This window comes from Anomaloglossus baeobatrachus, chromosome 5 (genome assembly GCF_048569485.1).
Source record: "Anomaloglossus baeobatrachus isolate aAnoBae1 chromosome 5, aAnoBae1.hap1, whole genome shotgun sequence".
NCBI lineage: Eukaryota > Metazoa > Chordata > Amphibia > Anura > Aromobatidae > Anomaloglossus > Anomaloglossus baeobatrachus.
Window position 1 is genome coordinate 299730498 of NC_134357.1, and position 13308 is coordinate 299743805.

Here is a 13308-nt window from a genome sequence, read left to right on the forward strand (position 1 = left end):
CTTGTCGTCTCTGGAATGTCTTTCTTATTTGTTTTCTCTGTAGCCTCAAGAGATGGTGGCACTATTAGCAGAGACCAATAATGTACAGCTAGTAAATGAGCAGGAGACTATGGAGCGTCAGAATGATGTCACTAGACCTGAAACTCAGAGAAAACCTCATAGTCGGAACAAACATGCATCAGGCTCTAATGTGAGCTTCAGCCAGGACACTGGTGGTCAGGTATATCTAACATTTACAGAAGTATGATGTCTATTATTTCTGATGAATCTCTTCATACACAGAGATGCTGCTACTTGTAGTGAGGTTCTGTCTCATACCAATGCTGGATTTACAGTTAAACTGCTCAGTACTGCTTTATAATGTCCTAAATGCTGATGCCCTTAGGCTATATGCCCACGGGACTCTGTAACCACGGAATTTGCCGCGGAAAACATGCAGATTTATCTGGATTTTCTACATTAATCCGCAGGTTTTAGCAAGCACAGACACTCCCCATGTTATCTTATGGGACATGGGGAGTGCTGTGTCCATGCTGCGGTATGTGCTGCTGCGGCATGTCAATTATTCCTGCGGATGTCCCGCCTCTCCACTATGGAGATAGAGGCCAGGGCTTCTGTAGGTAAGTCGCATGAATGTCCGCAGGTTTACCGCAGATATTTCACTTTAATCCCGCAGCAATGGATAGCTGCGTATTCCGGGGATCAGCTGCAGGAAACCGCGGCCGTACCTGTGGATATATCCGCGGGTACAGAGTCCCGTGGGCACATAGCCTTAGGGTGTGCTGCAGAGCGTTAGGGGAGTTGGATCTTCTTTTCTCCCTGTGTGTTATGTATGGGAGACCTGAGCTATTCTACTGACTTACCAGTGCTGCAGACTAGGAGGGTCTGATTGGTGGGGAACAAGGTATTTTCCTTTAAAGGAGTTGTCCCCATATGAATAAATAAGCCTATACTCACCTCTGGTGCGGCCATGGTTCCAGTGATGTCTAAAGCCGCGTTCTGGGGGCCAACATGACATTGTTGTGACACGCAGGCCCCGCGACCAATCAGCGCTGGCTTCCTTCTCCCCGCCTTTGGGCATTTTAGCAGGACGTCAGTGCAGCGCTCACATGCTGCTCAAATGTCCAAAGGCGAGAAGACTAATTGGACTAATTGGTCATGAGCCCCATGAACGCGGCTTTAGACATTGCTGGAACTGCGGCTGCACCGGAGGTGAGTATAGGCTTATTTATTTTTACAGGGTGAACAAGGGGAATGAGTAGGGGTTTTCCAAGTAGTGGACAACCCCTTTAATAAGATATAGTAGTAGGTTTGTTATCTATTTCCTTAACATTGGTGGAAAATTATTTTATAACTGTACACTTTAGAATATGAACTTTTAGGACAACTTGAGGATTGTTTGAAACAACTGTCTGATTGTGAGTTTATATTTCTTTATCGTTCCTATGGGAGACCCAGACCATGGGTGTTTAGCTTCTGCCTCCGGAGGACACACAAAGTACTACACTTAAAAGTGTAGCTCCTCCCTCTGAGCTTATACACCCCCTGGAGAACCAGATCTAGCCAGTTTATCGCTTTGTGTTCAGGAGGCATACATCCACACATGCATTTTCATCTGATTTGTTTGATTTTTGGAAAGAGTTTGAAGAAAAGCGGGTCCAAGTCTGGACTCCCGGCATGTCCCTTTTCACCCCACTGTGTCGGCGGTGTTGTTAAGGTTGATTTCCAAGGCTGGAGCCTTACATGCCGCGCTCCTTCACCATCCCTCCTGGGCTCTGGCTTGATGTGGGAGCAAGCCAGGCCTGGCAGGAGTCCGGTCTCCATCCACAGCCCCTTGAGGATCCTGTTGGACCGGAGCACTCATCCCCAGGGACCTGGCCCTGCGTCTCAGCAGCTAAGTACCTGAGACGTTTATGTGTTGGGGGTCCCGGTTCTTTATTGTATGAGGAGAGTATGCTGTATATGATTATTTTGCCTTTTCCGGCGGGTTCTCTAGCTTTTGCCTGAGAACCGCGCCGATGGTGCCTGCTTGTCGGCCTCGCCGCTTAAATTTAGGCCCCGGCTTCGCCGGAGGCCTAGTTTCGTTTTCCTGCCCTCGCATGTCACTCATGCAGAGGGACAGGCTCGGCTCCTCCCGGTGGCCGTTCTACACAGGGGAGGGACACTCCCCACTGCTGGGGCGTCCCTCCTCCCCTGCAGGTCTCTATAGCCCTCCAGTTCCCGCTCTCCTATAGGAACGCCCCCTAGTCCCGCCCCCTCTCCTCGCTCCGGCGGCCATTTCTCACGCAGAGTTCACTCTGCTCTGGGACATTCTGCACTCTGCATCTCTGCTGAGGTGCTGTGCACTGGGGGACCGGGCTTCGGGATCTGGAGGGCACACAACACCGCGCCCAGCGGTCTGGTAAGCCACAGCCGGTCTCCGGTTGTGGACCTCTGTATATTCTCCCTGGGGTTTATTCTCTGCAAAGCCCACACTCCAGCAACATGTCTCACACAAGGAGCAAGGCTCCAAAGCTTTATTCAGTATGCACTGCATGTAAGCTCCTGCTGCCTGAGCAGAGCACTTATCCACACTGTGATGGTTGCTGTAACTTGGCGGTGCCACAGCCTGGAGTCTCACCCCCAGTGGTCTCTCAGGCTGCTGCTGCACCTGTGGCTGAACCCCCGGCCTGGGTAGAGTCCTTTTCTAGGTCCATATCCCAGTCATTTGCTGAGTCCATGGGACTTTTGTCCAGGACTTTGATGACTATGCATCAGCCCTCCTCACAGGGTGCCTCTAATACTCTTGACAGAGGATTCCTATCCTCTGACCTCAGTCCATCAGAGCTCACAGAGGATTCATCATCAAGTCCCAGACCCCGTCCTTCTAAGAGAAGGCGCAGGGTTTCCTCCCCCTCCTCATCCCACGGCTCTGTCTCAAGAGCTGACTCTCAAGATGAGGAGGATGCCCTCACGGGTGGCTCGGAGGCTATGTATCCCATCGATTTCTCTGAGGGTGACTCAGATCTTAGTGACTTGATTGCTTCTATTAATTCTGTGCCGGATCTCAATCCGCCAGTCTCAGAGGAGCAACCCTCTTTGGCAGAAAAACATCAGTTTACCTCGCCTAAGAGAGTGAAGAGTGTGTTCTTTAACCACTCCAGTTTTCAGACCACTGTGACCAAGCCCAGGGCCTGCCCTGACAAACGCTTTCCAAAGCGTGGTTCTGATGATCAGTTTCCATTTCCACCTGAGGTGGTCAAGGAGTGGTCTCACTCTCCAAAGGTAGACCCTCCGGTGTCTAGGCTCTCAGCCCGGACCGTTGTGTCGGTGGCTGACGGCACCTCACTTAAGAATTCCACTGACCGTCAGATTGACCTTTTGGCCAAATCTGTGTATGAAGCTGCGGGGCCCGCGTTTTCCCCGACTTTTGCAGCAGTGTGGGCTCTCAAAGCCATCTCTGCTTCTCTGGAGGAGATGCATTCCCTCACCAAGGAATCTATGCCTGAGATGGTTACCTTAACCTCTCAGGCTTCAGCTTTTTCATCTTATGCCATGTCTGCAATGCTAGAGGCTGCTCACCGCACTGTGGTGGCTTCAGCTAATTCTCTTGTTATCCGCACAATTTTGTGGCTTCGAGAGTGGAAGGCAGATTCTTCTTCCAAGAAGTTTCTTGCTGGGCTCCCTTTCTTTATCGTTCCTTATGGGAGACCCAAACCATGGGTGTATAGCTTCTGCCTCCGGAGGACACACAAAGTACTACACTCAAACGTGTAGCTCCTCCCTCCGGGCTATATACACCCCCTGGATGACAATCTACCCAGTTCAATGCTTTGTGTTTCAGGAGGTCACACACACTTGCATTCTCTGATTTTTCATTTTTATTTTTAAAGATTTGGAAGAAAAGCGGGTCCAGTCTGGACTCCCGGCATGTCCCTTCACACCCCACTCTGTCGGGTGCTGTTAAGGTTGACTTTATAAGGCTGGAGCCTTCACATGCCGCGCTCCTTCGCATCCTCTGTCGAGGCTCTGTTTGAAGTGGGAGCCTCCACGGTCCTCTCTGCTTGCAGAAGGCCGGTCTCCATCCGCAGCCCTGTCTGGTCCCTGCTGGAAGGAGCGTTAACCCCCACTCAGGGACATGGCCCTGCGTCTCAAAAGCTAAGTATTGAGACGTTTTTTCAGGGGTCCCGGGTACTTTTATTGGGGGGACAGTATGTGCTTTAGCGTTACTGTAAATTCCGGCCGGTTCTGGGGGTTTCCCCTGAGAACCGCGCCGAAGGTGCCTGCTCGTCGGCCGCATTTTAAAATCTAGGCCCCGGCTTCAGTTTGGGCCTAGTTTCGGTTTCGGCTTCTCTGCATGTTTTGCATACAGCGCCGCCCACCGCCCGACCAGCAGAGGGGAGGGCACTCCTCTCTGGGGAGATGTTCCCTCCCCTGTATCTCTCCCTGTATCTCTCTGCCCTCCGTTTTTCCCGCTCTTGGGCTTATACACGCCCCCCCTCCTTCTCCCAGCGCCATTTTCTCAGCGTTCTTACACTGGAAGGCGCTGGATGCTGCAGCTGCATAGGAAGGCTGACGCTTCACAGGGTCTTTGAGCGGTGGAATCCGGAGGGCACACAGAGAGTGGGCTGGTAAGCCACAACCTTCGGTTGTGGACTTTTATTACACTCTCAGGGCATTCTACAGGAGTGTATTCTTGCTGCAGAGCTTCCACCTCAGCAGCATGTCTGTCACCCGAAGCAAGGCTGCTAACATGTACGCTATATGCACTGCATGTAAGCTCATTCTGCCAGAGCCAAGCACATACCCACATTGTGATGCCTGTGCTAACATGTTTGTGTCTCAGCCTGGAGCTTCCTCAGGGGTCCCTCCGGCTGCTCCGGCCCCGGTGGCTGAACCCCCGGCTTGGGTAGCTTCCTTTTCACAAGCTATTTCCCAGTCTTTTGCCGACTCCATGGGGCAGCTGTCCCGGACACTGCTGTCCATGCATCAGCCCCCTTCTCAGGGTGCCTCTGCGGCTCCGAGCTCTGCAGAGCACTCAGAGCATGTCCTAGGACCCCGTCCCCCTAAACGGAGACGCAGGGAACCTTCTCCTTCCTCGTCCCACGGCTCTGATTCACAAGCGGTTGCCTACATCAATCACCAGGGCGGGACTCACAGCCGTCTGGCGATGTTGGAGGTTCAATGAATCCTCCAGTGGACGGAGGACTCCAAGTCCACCATATCTGCAGTCCACATCCCAGGCGTGGAAAACTGGGAGGCCGATTACCTCAGCCGTCAAACCGTAGACAGCGGCGAGTGGGCCCTGCATCCGTCAGTGTTCAGATCAATCTGCCGCAAGTGGGGCACTCCGGAAGTGGATCTAATGGCATCCCGGCACAACAACAAGGTTCCGGTTTACGTGGCTCGCTCCCACGATCCTCAAGCCTTCGCAGCAGACGCACTGGTTCAAGATTGGTCTCAGTTCCGTCTGGCCTATGTGTTTCCCCCTCTAGCGCTCTTGCCCAGGGTTCTGCGCAAAATCAGAATGGAGGGCCGTCGAGTCATACTCATTGCTCCGGACTGGCCCAGGCGAGCTTGGTACCCAGACCTGCTCCGTCTGTCCGTAGAGGTGCCGTGGCATCTCCCGGACCGCCCAGACCTTCTCTCTCAAGGTCCGTTCTTCCGCCAGAATTCTGCGGCTCTCAGATTGACGGCGTGGCTCTTGAGTCCTGGATCCTGACGGCTTCAGGCATTCCCTCTGAGGTCATCTCCACCATGACTCAGGCTCGGAAGTCTTCCTCGGCCAAGATTTACCACAGGACTTGGAGGATTTTCCTGTCCTGGTGTCGCACTTCCGACCATGCTCCTTGGCCGTTCTCCTTGCCGACCATCCTGTCTTTTCTACAGTCCGGTCTACAGCTGGGACTGTCCCTCAATTCCCTCAAGGGACAGGTGTCGGCTCTGTCGGTATTGTTCCAGCGGCGTATCGCCCGACTGGCTCAGGTGCGCACCTTCATGCAGGGCGCATCTCACATCATTCCTCCTTACCGGCGGCCCTTGGATCCCTGGGACCTTAATCTGGTCCTCACGGCCTTACAGAAACCCCCCTTTGTGCCTCTCAGGGAGGTTCCCTTGTTTAGACTTTCACAGAAAGTTGTTTTTCTAGTAGCCATAACTTCTCTCAGGAGAGTTTCTGATTTGGCTGCGCTCTCTTCGGAATCCCCCTTTTTGGTGTTTCACCAAGACAAGGTGGTTCTTCGTCCGTCTCCGGACTTTCTCCCTAAGGTGGTGTCTCCTTTCCACCTTAACCAGGACATTTCATTGCCTTCTCTTTGTCCGGCCCCTGTGCATCGCTTTGAAAAGGCGTTGCATACCTTGGATTTGGTGCGGGCGCTCCGAATCTATGTGTCACGCACCGCCGATTTTAGGCGGTGCACCTCACTTGTTGTGCTAACCACTGGTCAGCGCAAGGGTCTCGCTGCTTCTAAACCGACCCTAGCTCGTTGGATCAGGTCGGCTATCACCGATGCCTACCAGTGTTCTCAGGTGCCTTCCCCCGCCAGGGATTAAGGCGCACTCGACCAGAGCTGTCGGTGCCTCCTGGGCTTTCAGGCACCAGGCTACGGCTCAGCAGGTTTGTCAGGCTGCCACGTGGTCCAGTCTGCACACTTTTTCGAAGCACTACCAAGTGCATGCTCATGCTTCGGCAGATGCGAGCTTGGGCAGACGCATTCTTCAGGCGGCTGTCGCCCATTTGTGAAGTTAGGTTTTGCCTACTTCTCAGTTTGGTTTATTCCCACCCATGGACTGCTTTGGAACGTCCCATGGTTTGGGTCTCCCATAAGGAACGATAAAGAAAAAGAGAATTTTGTTTACTTACCGTAAATTCTTTTTCTTATAGTTCCGACATGGGAGACCCAGCACCCTCCCTGTTGCCTGTTGGCAGTTTTTTTGTTCCGTGTGTTTCACCGGCTGTTGTTAGTAGTCAGAGTTCCGGTTATTCCGAGTTTTACTCTATCTCTACTTATGGGTGGATGTCCTCCTTCAGCTTTTGCACTGAACTGGGTAGATTGTCATCCAGGGGGTGTATATAGCCCGGAGGGAGGAGCTACACGTTTGAGTGTAGTACTTTGTGTGTCCTCCGGAGGCAGAAGCTATACACCCATGGTTTGGGTCTCCCATGTCGGAACTATAAGAAAAAGAATTTACGGTAAGTAAACAAAATTCTCTTTTTTGCTGGTTCACGGCTGTTTGGTGAACAGCTGGATGAAATCATTAAGGAAGCTTCTGGCGGGAAGAGTACTTCCATGCCACAAACCAAGACCAGGAAACCCGCCCAGGGTAGGAATCAATCGAGCTTTCGTTCCTCCAACTGGTCATCCTCTAAGCCTTCCGCCTCGTCCGCTAACTCAGCTAAGGATCAGAAATCCAACTGGCGCACAAAAGCGCGTCCGCAGGAGGTTCTGCCACTAAGGCAGCCTCCTCATGACTCTCGGCCCGCTCCAGCCACGTCCTTAGTCGGTGGCAGGCTCTCCCACTTTGGCAACGCTTGGTTAAAGCAAGTCTCCGATCAGTGGGTGAGAGACATCATATCTCACGGCTACAGGATAGAATTCTCTTCCAGCCCGCCAAACAGATTTTTTCTCTCAACTCCCCCCTGCTCCAAGGCCGCCGCCTTCTCACAGGCCGTGGCATCCTTGCAGGCAAACGGTGTGATTGTACCAGTTCCTGCTCGAGAACGGTTCAGAGGTTTTTACTCAAACCTCTTCCTAGTTCCAAAAAAGGACGGTACCTTCCGGCCCATCCTGGATCTCAAGCTTCTCAACAAGCATGTCCGGGTGCGGCATTTTCACATGGAGTCTCTGCGATCAGTCATTGCCTCTATGACCCAAGGGGATTTCCTGGCGTCCTTCGACATCAGAGATGCCTATCTACATGTGCCAATCACAGTTTCACACCAGCGTTGGTTACGTTTTGCGATAGGAGAGGATCATTTCCAATTCGTGGCTCTCCCCTTCGGGTTAGCCACGGCCCCTCGGGTATTCACCAAGGTCATGGCAGCAGTGATTGCGGTCCTGCACCTCCAGGGGTTGGCAGTGCTTCCTTATCTGGACGACCTTCTGGTCAAGGCTCCATCCAGCGCAGACTGTCAGCGGAGTGTCTCGCTCACTCTCGCCACTCTAGCCCATTCGGGTGGCTTGTCAATCTTCCCAAGTCCACCCTGACTCCGACCCAGAGTCTCACGTACCTAGGGATGCAGTTCGAGACTTTGCCGGCACTTGTGAAGTTGCCCTTAGTCAAACAGCAGTCTCTCCGGCTAGCGGTGCGCTCTCTGCTGCGGCCCCGCCGTTATACCCTCAGGCGCCTGATGCAGGTGCTGGGTCAAATGGTGGCGTCCATGGAGGCGGTTCCCTTTGCCCAGTTCCATCTGCGCCCCCTGCAGCTGGACATTCTCCGCTGTTGGGGCAAGTGGCCTTCCTCCTTACACAGGTTAGTGGCTCTGTCGCCACGGACCAGGAGCTCTCTTCAGTGGTGGCTTCGACCCCTCTCCCTGTCCCAAGGGCGCTCCTTTCTGACTCCGTCCTGGGTGATTCTCACCACGGATGCCAGCCTATCCGGCTGGGGAGCGGTATATCTCCACCACAGAGCACAGGGCACTTGGACTCCGTCCGAGTCAGCCCTTTCAATCAATGTGCTGGAAACCACAGCTGTGCTTCTAGCTCTCCTAGCCTTTCACCACCTGTTGGCAGGCAGGCACATTCGAGTCCAGTCAGACAACGCGACAGCGGTTGCCTACATCAATCACCAAGGCGGGACACGCAGCCGCCTGGCAATGTTGGAGGTCCAACGCATTCTTCAATGGGCGGAGGACTCCAAGTCCACCATATCCGCAGTCCACATCCCAGGCGTAGAAAACTGGGAGGCAGATTATCTCAGCCGTCAATCCGTGGACGGTGGCGAGTGGTCCCTGCACCCGGCAGTGTTTCAGTCAATCTGCCGCAAGTGGGGCACTCCGGACGTGGACCTAATGGCATCCCGTCTCAACAACAAGGTTCCGGTTTACGTGGCTCGCTCCCACGATCCTCAGGCCTTCGCCGCGGACGCTCTGGTTCAGGATTGGTCCCAGTTTCGTCTGTCCTACGTGTTTCCCCCTCTAGCTCTCTTGCCTAGAGTCCTGCGCAAGATCAGAATGGAGGGCCGTCGAGTCATCCTCATTGCACCGGACTGGCCCAGGCGAGCTTGGTATCCGGACCTGCTCCAACTGTCCGTAGAGATGCCGTGGCATCTTCCGGATCGTCCAGACCTACTCTCGCAAGGTCCGTTTTTCCGCCCGAATTCTGCGGCACTCAATTTGGCGGCGTGGCTCTTGAGTCCTGGATTTTGACGGCTTCTGGTATTCCTCCTGAAGTCAGCTCCACTATGACTCGGGCCCGTATGTCTTCCTCCGTCAAGATCTATCACAGGACTTGGAAAATTTTCCTGTCCTGGTGTCGCTCTTCCGGCCATCCTCCTTGGCCATTCTCGTTGCCGACCCTTTTGTCTTTTTTACAGTCCGGTCTGCAGCTAGGACTGTCCCTCAACTCTCTCAAGGGACAAGTCTCAGCTCTATCAGTGCTGTTCCAGCGGCGTCTCGCCCGGCTGGCTCAGGTCCGCACCTTCATGCAAGGCGCGTCTCACATCATTCCGCCTTATCGGCGGCCCTTGGATCCCTGGGACCTTAACTTGGTCCTCACGGTATTGCAGAAACCCCCTTTTGAGCCCCTTAGGGAGGTTTCTTTGTATCGTCTTTCTCAAAGGGTGGCCTTTCTAGTTGCCATAACTTCTCTCAGGAGAGTCTCTGATTTGGCTGCGCTCTCCTCGGAGTCACCTTTTTTGTTTTTTCACCAAGACAAGGTAGTTCTCCGTCCGACTCCGGACTTTCTTCCTAAGGTGGTCTCTCCCTTCCACCTTAACCAGGACATTTCCTTGCCTTCCTTCTGTCCGGCCCCTGTTCATCGCTTTGAGAAAGCGCTGCATTCTCTGGATCTGGTGCGTGCTCTCCGGATTTATGTGTCTCGCACCGCTGCGCTTAGGCGGTGCACCTCTCAAGCTTTTCAAAGCACACTCGACCAGAGCTGTCGGTGCCTCTTGGGCTTTTAGGCACCAGGCTACGGCTCAACAAGTCTGTCAGGCTGCCACTTGGACTAGCCTGCATACCTTTTCGAAGCACTACTAAGTGCATGCTCATGCTTCGGCAGATGCGAGCTTGGGCAGACGCATCCTTCAGGCGGCTGTCGCCCACTTGTGAAGTTAGGCTCCGCCTACTTCTTAGTTTTTTCTGTTTATTCCCACCCAGGGACAGCTTTGGAACGTCCCATGGTCTGGGTCTCCCATAGGAACGCTAAAGAAAAAGAGAGTTTCTTCATCCTTCCTTATGGGAGACCCAGACCATGGGTGTATAGCTTCTGCCTCCGGAGGACACACAAAGTACTACACTAAAAAGTGTAGCTCCTCCCTCTGAGCATATACACCCCCTGGATGACCATATTGAGCCAGTTCAAAGCTTTGTCTTCAGGAGGTCACACACACATGCATTCTCTTTTGATTTTTGATTTTTCATTTTTGATTTTAAAGAATTGGAAGAAAAGCGGGTCCAAGCTGGACTCCCGGCATGTCCCATCTCACCCCACTGTGTCGGCGGTGCTGTTAAGGTTGATTTTACAAGGCTGGAGCCTTACATGCCGCGCTCCTTCACCATCCCTCGGGCTCTGGCTTGAAGTGGGAGCCATCACGGTTCTCACTGCTTTGCAGGAGACCGGTCTCCATCCGCAGCCCTTTCAGGACCCTGCCGGACGGAGCGCTCATCCCTCAGGGACCTGGCCCTGCGTCTCATAAGCTAAGTATTGAGACGTTATTGAGGGGTCCCTTGTACATTTATTGTGGGGAGAGTGTGTTATTTAACTTTGCTGTGATTTCCGGCCGGTTCTCTGGTTTTTTCCTGAGAACCGCGCCGAGGGTGCCTGCTTGTCGGCCGCATGGAAAAATTTAGGCCCCGGCTTCGGCTGCGGCCTACTTTCGTTTTCACTGCCCCTGCATGTCAGTCATGCAGGGGGACAGTGCGGCGCCGCCCACCGGCCGTTCAGCACAGGGGAGGACACTCCTCTCTGAGGAGATGCTTCCCTCCCCTGTATTTCTCCTTGGCCCTCCGGTTCCCGCTCTTGGACTAATCCCCGCCCCCCCTCCTCACTCCGGCGCCATTTTATCAGCGTTCACACACTGATCGGCGCTGGCTGCTGCAGCTCTGCAATCTGTCTGGGGATCCAAGCTGTGGAATCCGGAGGGCACACAACGGTCTGGTAAGCCACAACCTCTGGTTGTGGACTTTCTTATACACTCTCTGGGGGTCATCCTGAAGGAGTGTGTTCTTTACTGCAGAGCCTCCACCTCAGCAGCATGTCTCTCACTAGGAGCAAGGCTGCAAGGCTTTACTCTATATGCACTGCATGTAAGCTCATACTGCCTGAACCGAGCACATATCCACATTGTGATGCCTGCTCTAACATGGTGGTGCCTCAGCCTGGAGTCTCCCCAGGGGTCCCTCCGGCTGCCCCGGCCCCGGTGGCTGAACCCCCGGCTTGGGTAGCATCGTTTTCTAATGCTATCTCCCAGTCCTTTGCCGACTCCATGGGACAGCTGTCCCGGACTCTGCTGACCATGCATCAGCCCCCTTCTCAGGGCGCCTCTGCTGCTCCGACTCGCTCTGCAGAGCTCACAGAGGATTTTTCATCTGTTCCCAGACCCCGTCCTCCTAAACGGAGACGCAGGGACTCTTCCCCTTCCTCGTCCCACGGCTCTGATTCACGAGCTGAATCGCAGGGCGAGGAGGATGCCTTTACTGTGGGCTCGGACGCTACCTCTATGTACCCCATTGATCTAACCAAAGGTGAAGCAGATGTTAGTGATTTGATTGCGTCCATTAATTCCGTACTGGACCTCAATCCACCAGTGTCAGAGGAACAAGCCTCTCTGGTAGAAAAACACCAGTTTACCTCACCTAAGAGAGCAAGGAGTATGTTTTTTAACCACTCCAGTTTTCAGGCCACTGTGTCCAAACCCAGGGCCTGTCCTGACAAACGCTTTCCAAAGCGTAGTTCTGATGACCGTTTTCCCTTTCCACCAGAGGTGGTCAAGGAGTGGGCTCATTCACCAAAGGTAGATCCTCCGGTGTCTAGAATCTCAGCCCAGACAGTTGTATCTGTGGCGGATGGCACCTCACTTAAGGATTCCACTGACCGCCAGGTTGACCTTCTGGCCAAATCTGTTTAGGAAGCGGCAGGGGCCTCGTTCTCCCCGTCTTTTGCAGCAGTGTGGGCTCTTAAGGCAGTCTCTTCTTCTCTGGCGAAGATGCATTCTCTCACCAGGGACTCTATGCCCGAAATGGTTGCCTTAACTTCCCAGGCTTCGGCTTTTTCATCCTATGCCATGTCTGCCATTCTGGAGGCTTCTCACCGCACGGCGGTGGCTTCCGCTAATTCCCTCGCGATCCGCAGGATCTTGTGGCTTCGAGAGTGGAAAGCAGACGCTTCTTCCAAGAAGTACCTTACTGGGCTCCCTTTTGCTGGGTCCCGGCTGTTCGGTGAACAACTGGGTGAAATTATTAAGGAAGCTACTGGCGGGAAGAGTACTTCCTTGCCACAAACCAAAACCAGGAAACCTGTCCAGGGCAGGAACCAGTCGAGGTTTCGTTCCTTTCATTCCTCTAACTGGTCATCCTCTAAACCCTCAGCCTCATCCACTAACTCAGCCAAGGATCGAAAACCCAGCTGGCGCACGAAGCCGAGTCCTCAGAAGAACGCAGGAGCCGCTGCCACTAAGGCAGCCTCCTCTTGACTATCTGGCCGCGCCAGCAACGTCCTTGGTCGGTGGCAGGCTCTCCCGCTTTGGCGACGTGTGGTTTCAACACGTCTCCGATCAGTGGGTGCGGGATATCATCTCCCACGGCTACAGGATAGAATTCTCTTCCAGCCCGCCAAACAGATTTTTTCTGTCCACTCCCCCCTGCTCCAAGGCCGCCGCCTTCTCTCAGGCCGTGGCATCCTTGCAGGCCAACGGAGTAATTGTACCGGTTCCCGCCCGGGAACGGTTCAGAGGTTTCTACTCAAATCTCTTCCTAGTCCCCAAGAAGGACGGTTCCTTCCGGCCCATCCTGGATCTCAAGCTTCTCAACAAGCATGTTCAGGTGCGGCATTTTCGCATGGAGTCTCTGCGATCAGTCATTGCCTCAATGACCCAAGGAGATTTCCTGGCATCCATCGACATCAGAGATGCCTCTCTGCATGTGCCAATTGCAGTTTCACACCAGCGTTG

At 53.8% G+C, this 13308-nt stretch overlaps 1 protein-coding gene across 2 annotated transcripts in view; it reads left to right on the plus strand.

Moving 5' to 3' along the window:
• TMEM94 (transmembrane protein 94) overlaps window positions 1-13308 on the plus strand; it is a 149901-nt gene that overhangs the window by 62130 nt on the left and 74463 nt on the right. For both annotated transcript variants that reach the window (XM_075349644.1, XM_075349645.1), the window contains exon 14: window positions 44-220. In XM_075349644.1, the coding sequence (XP_075205759.1) occupies window positions 44-220 (177 nt within the window). The remainder of the gene's footprint in view (window positions 1-43; window positions 221-13308) is intronic.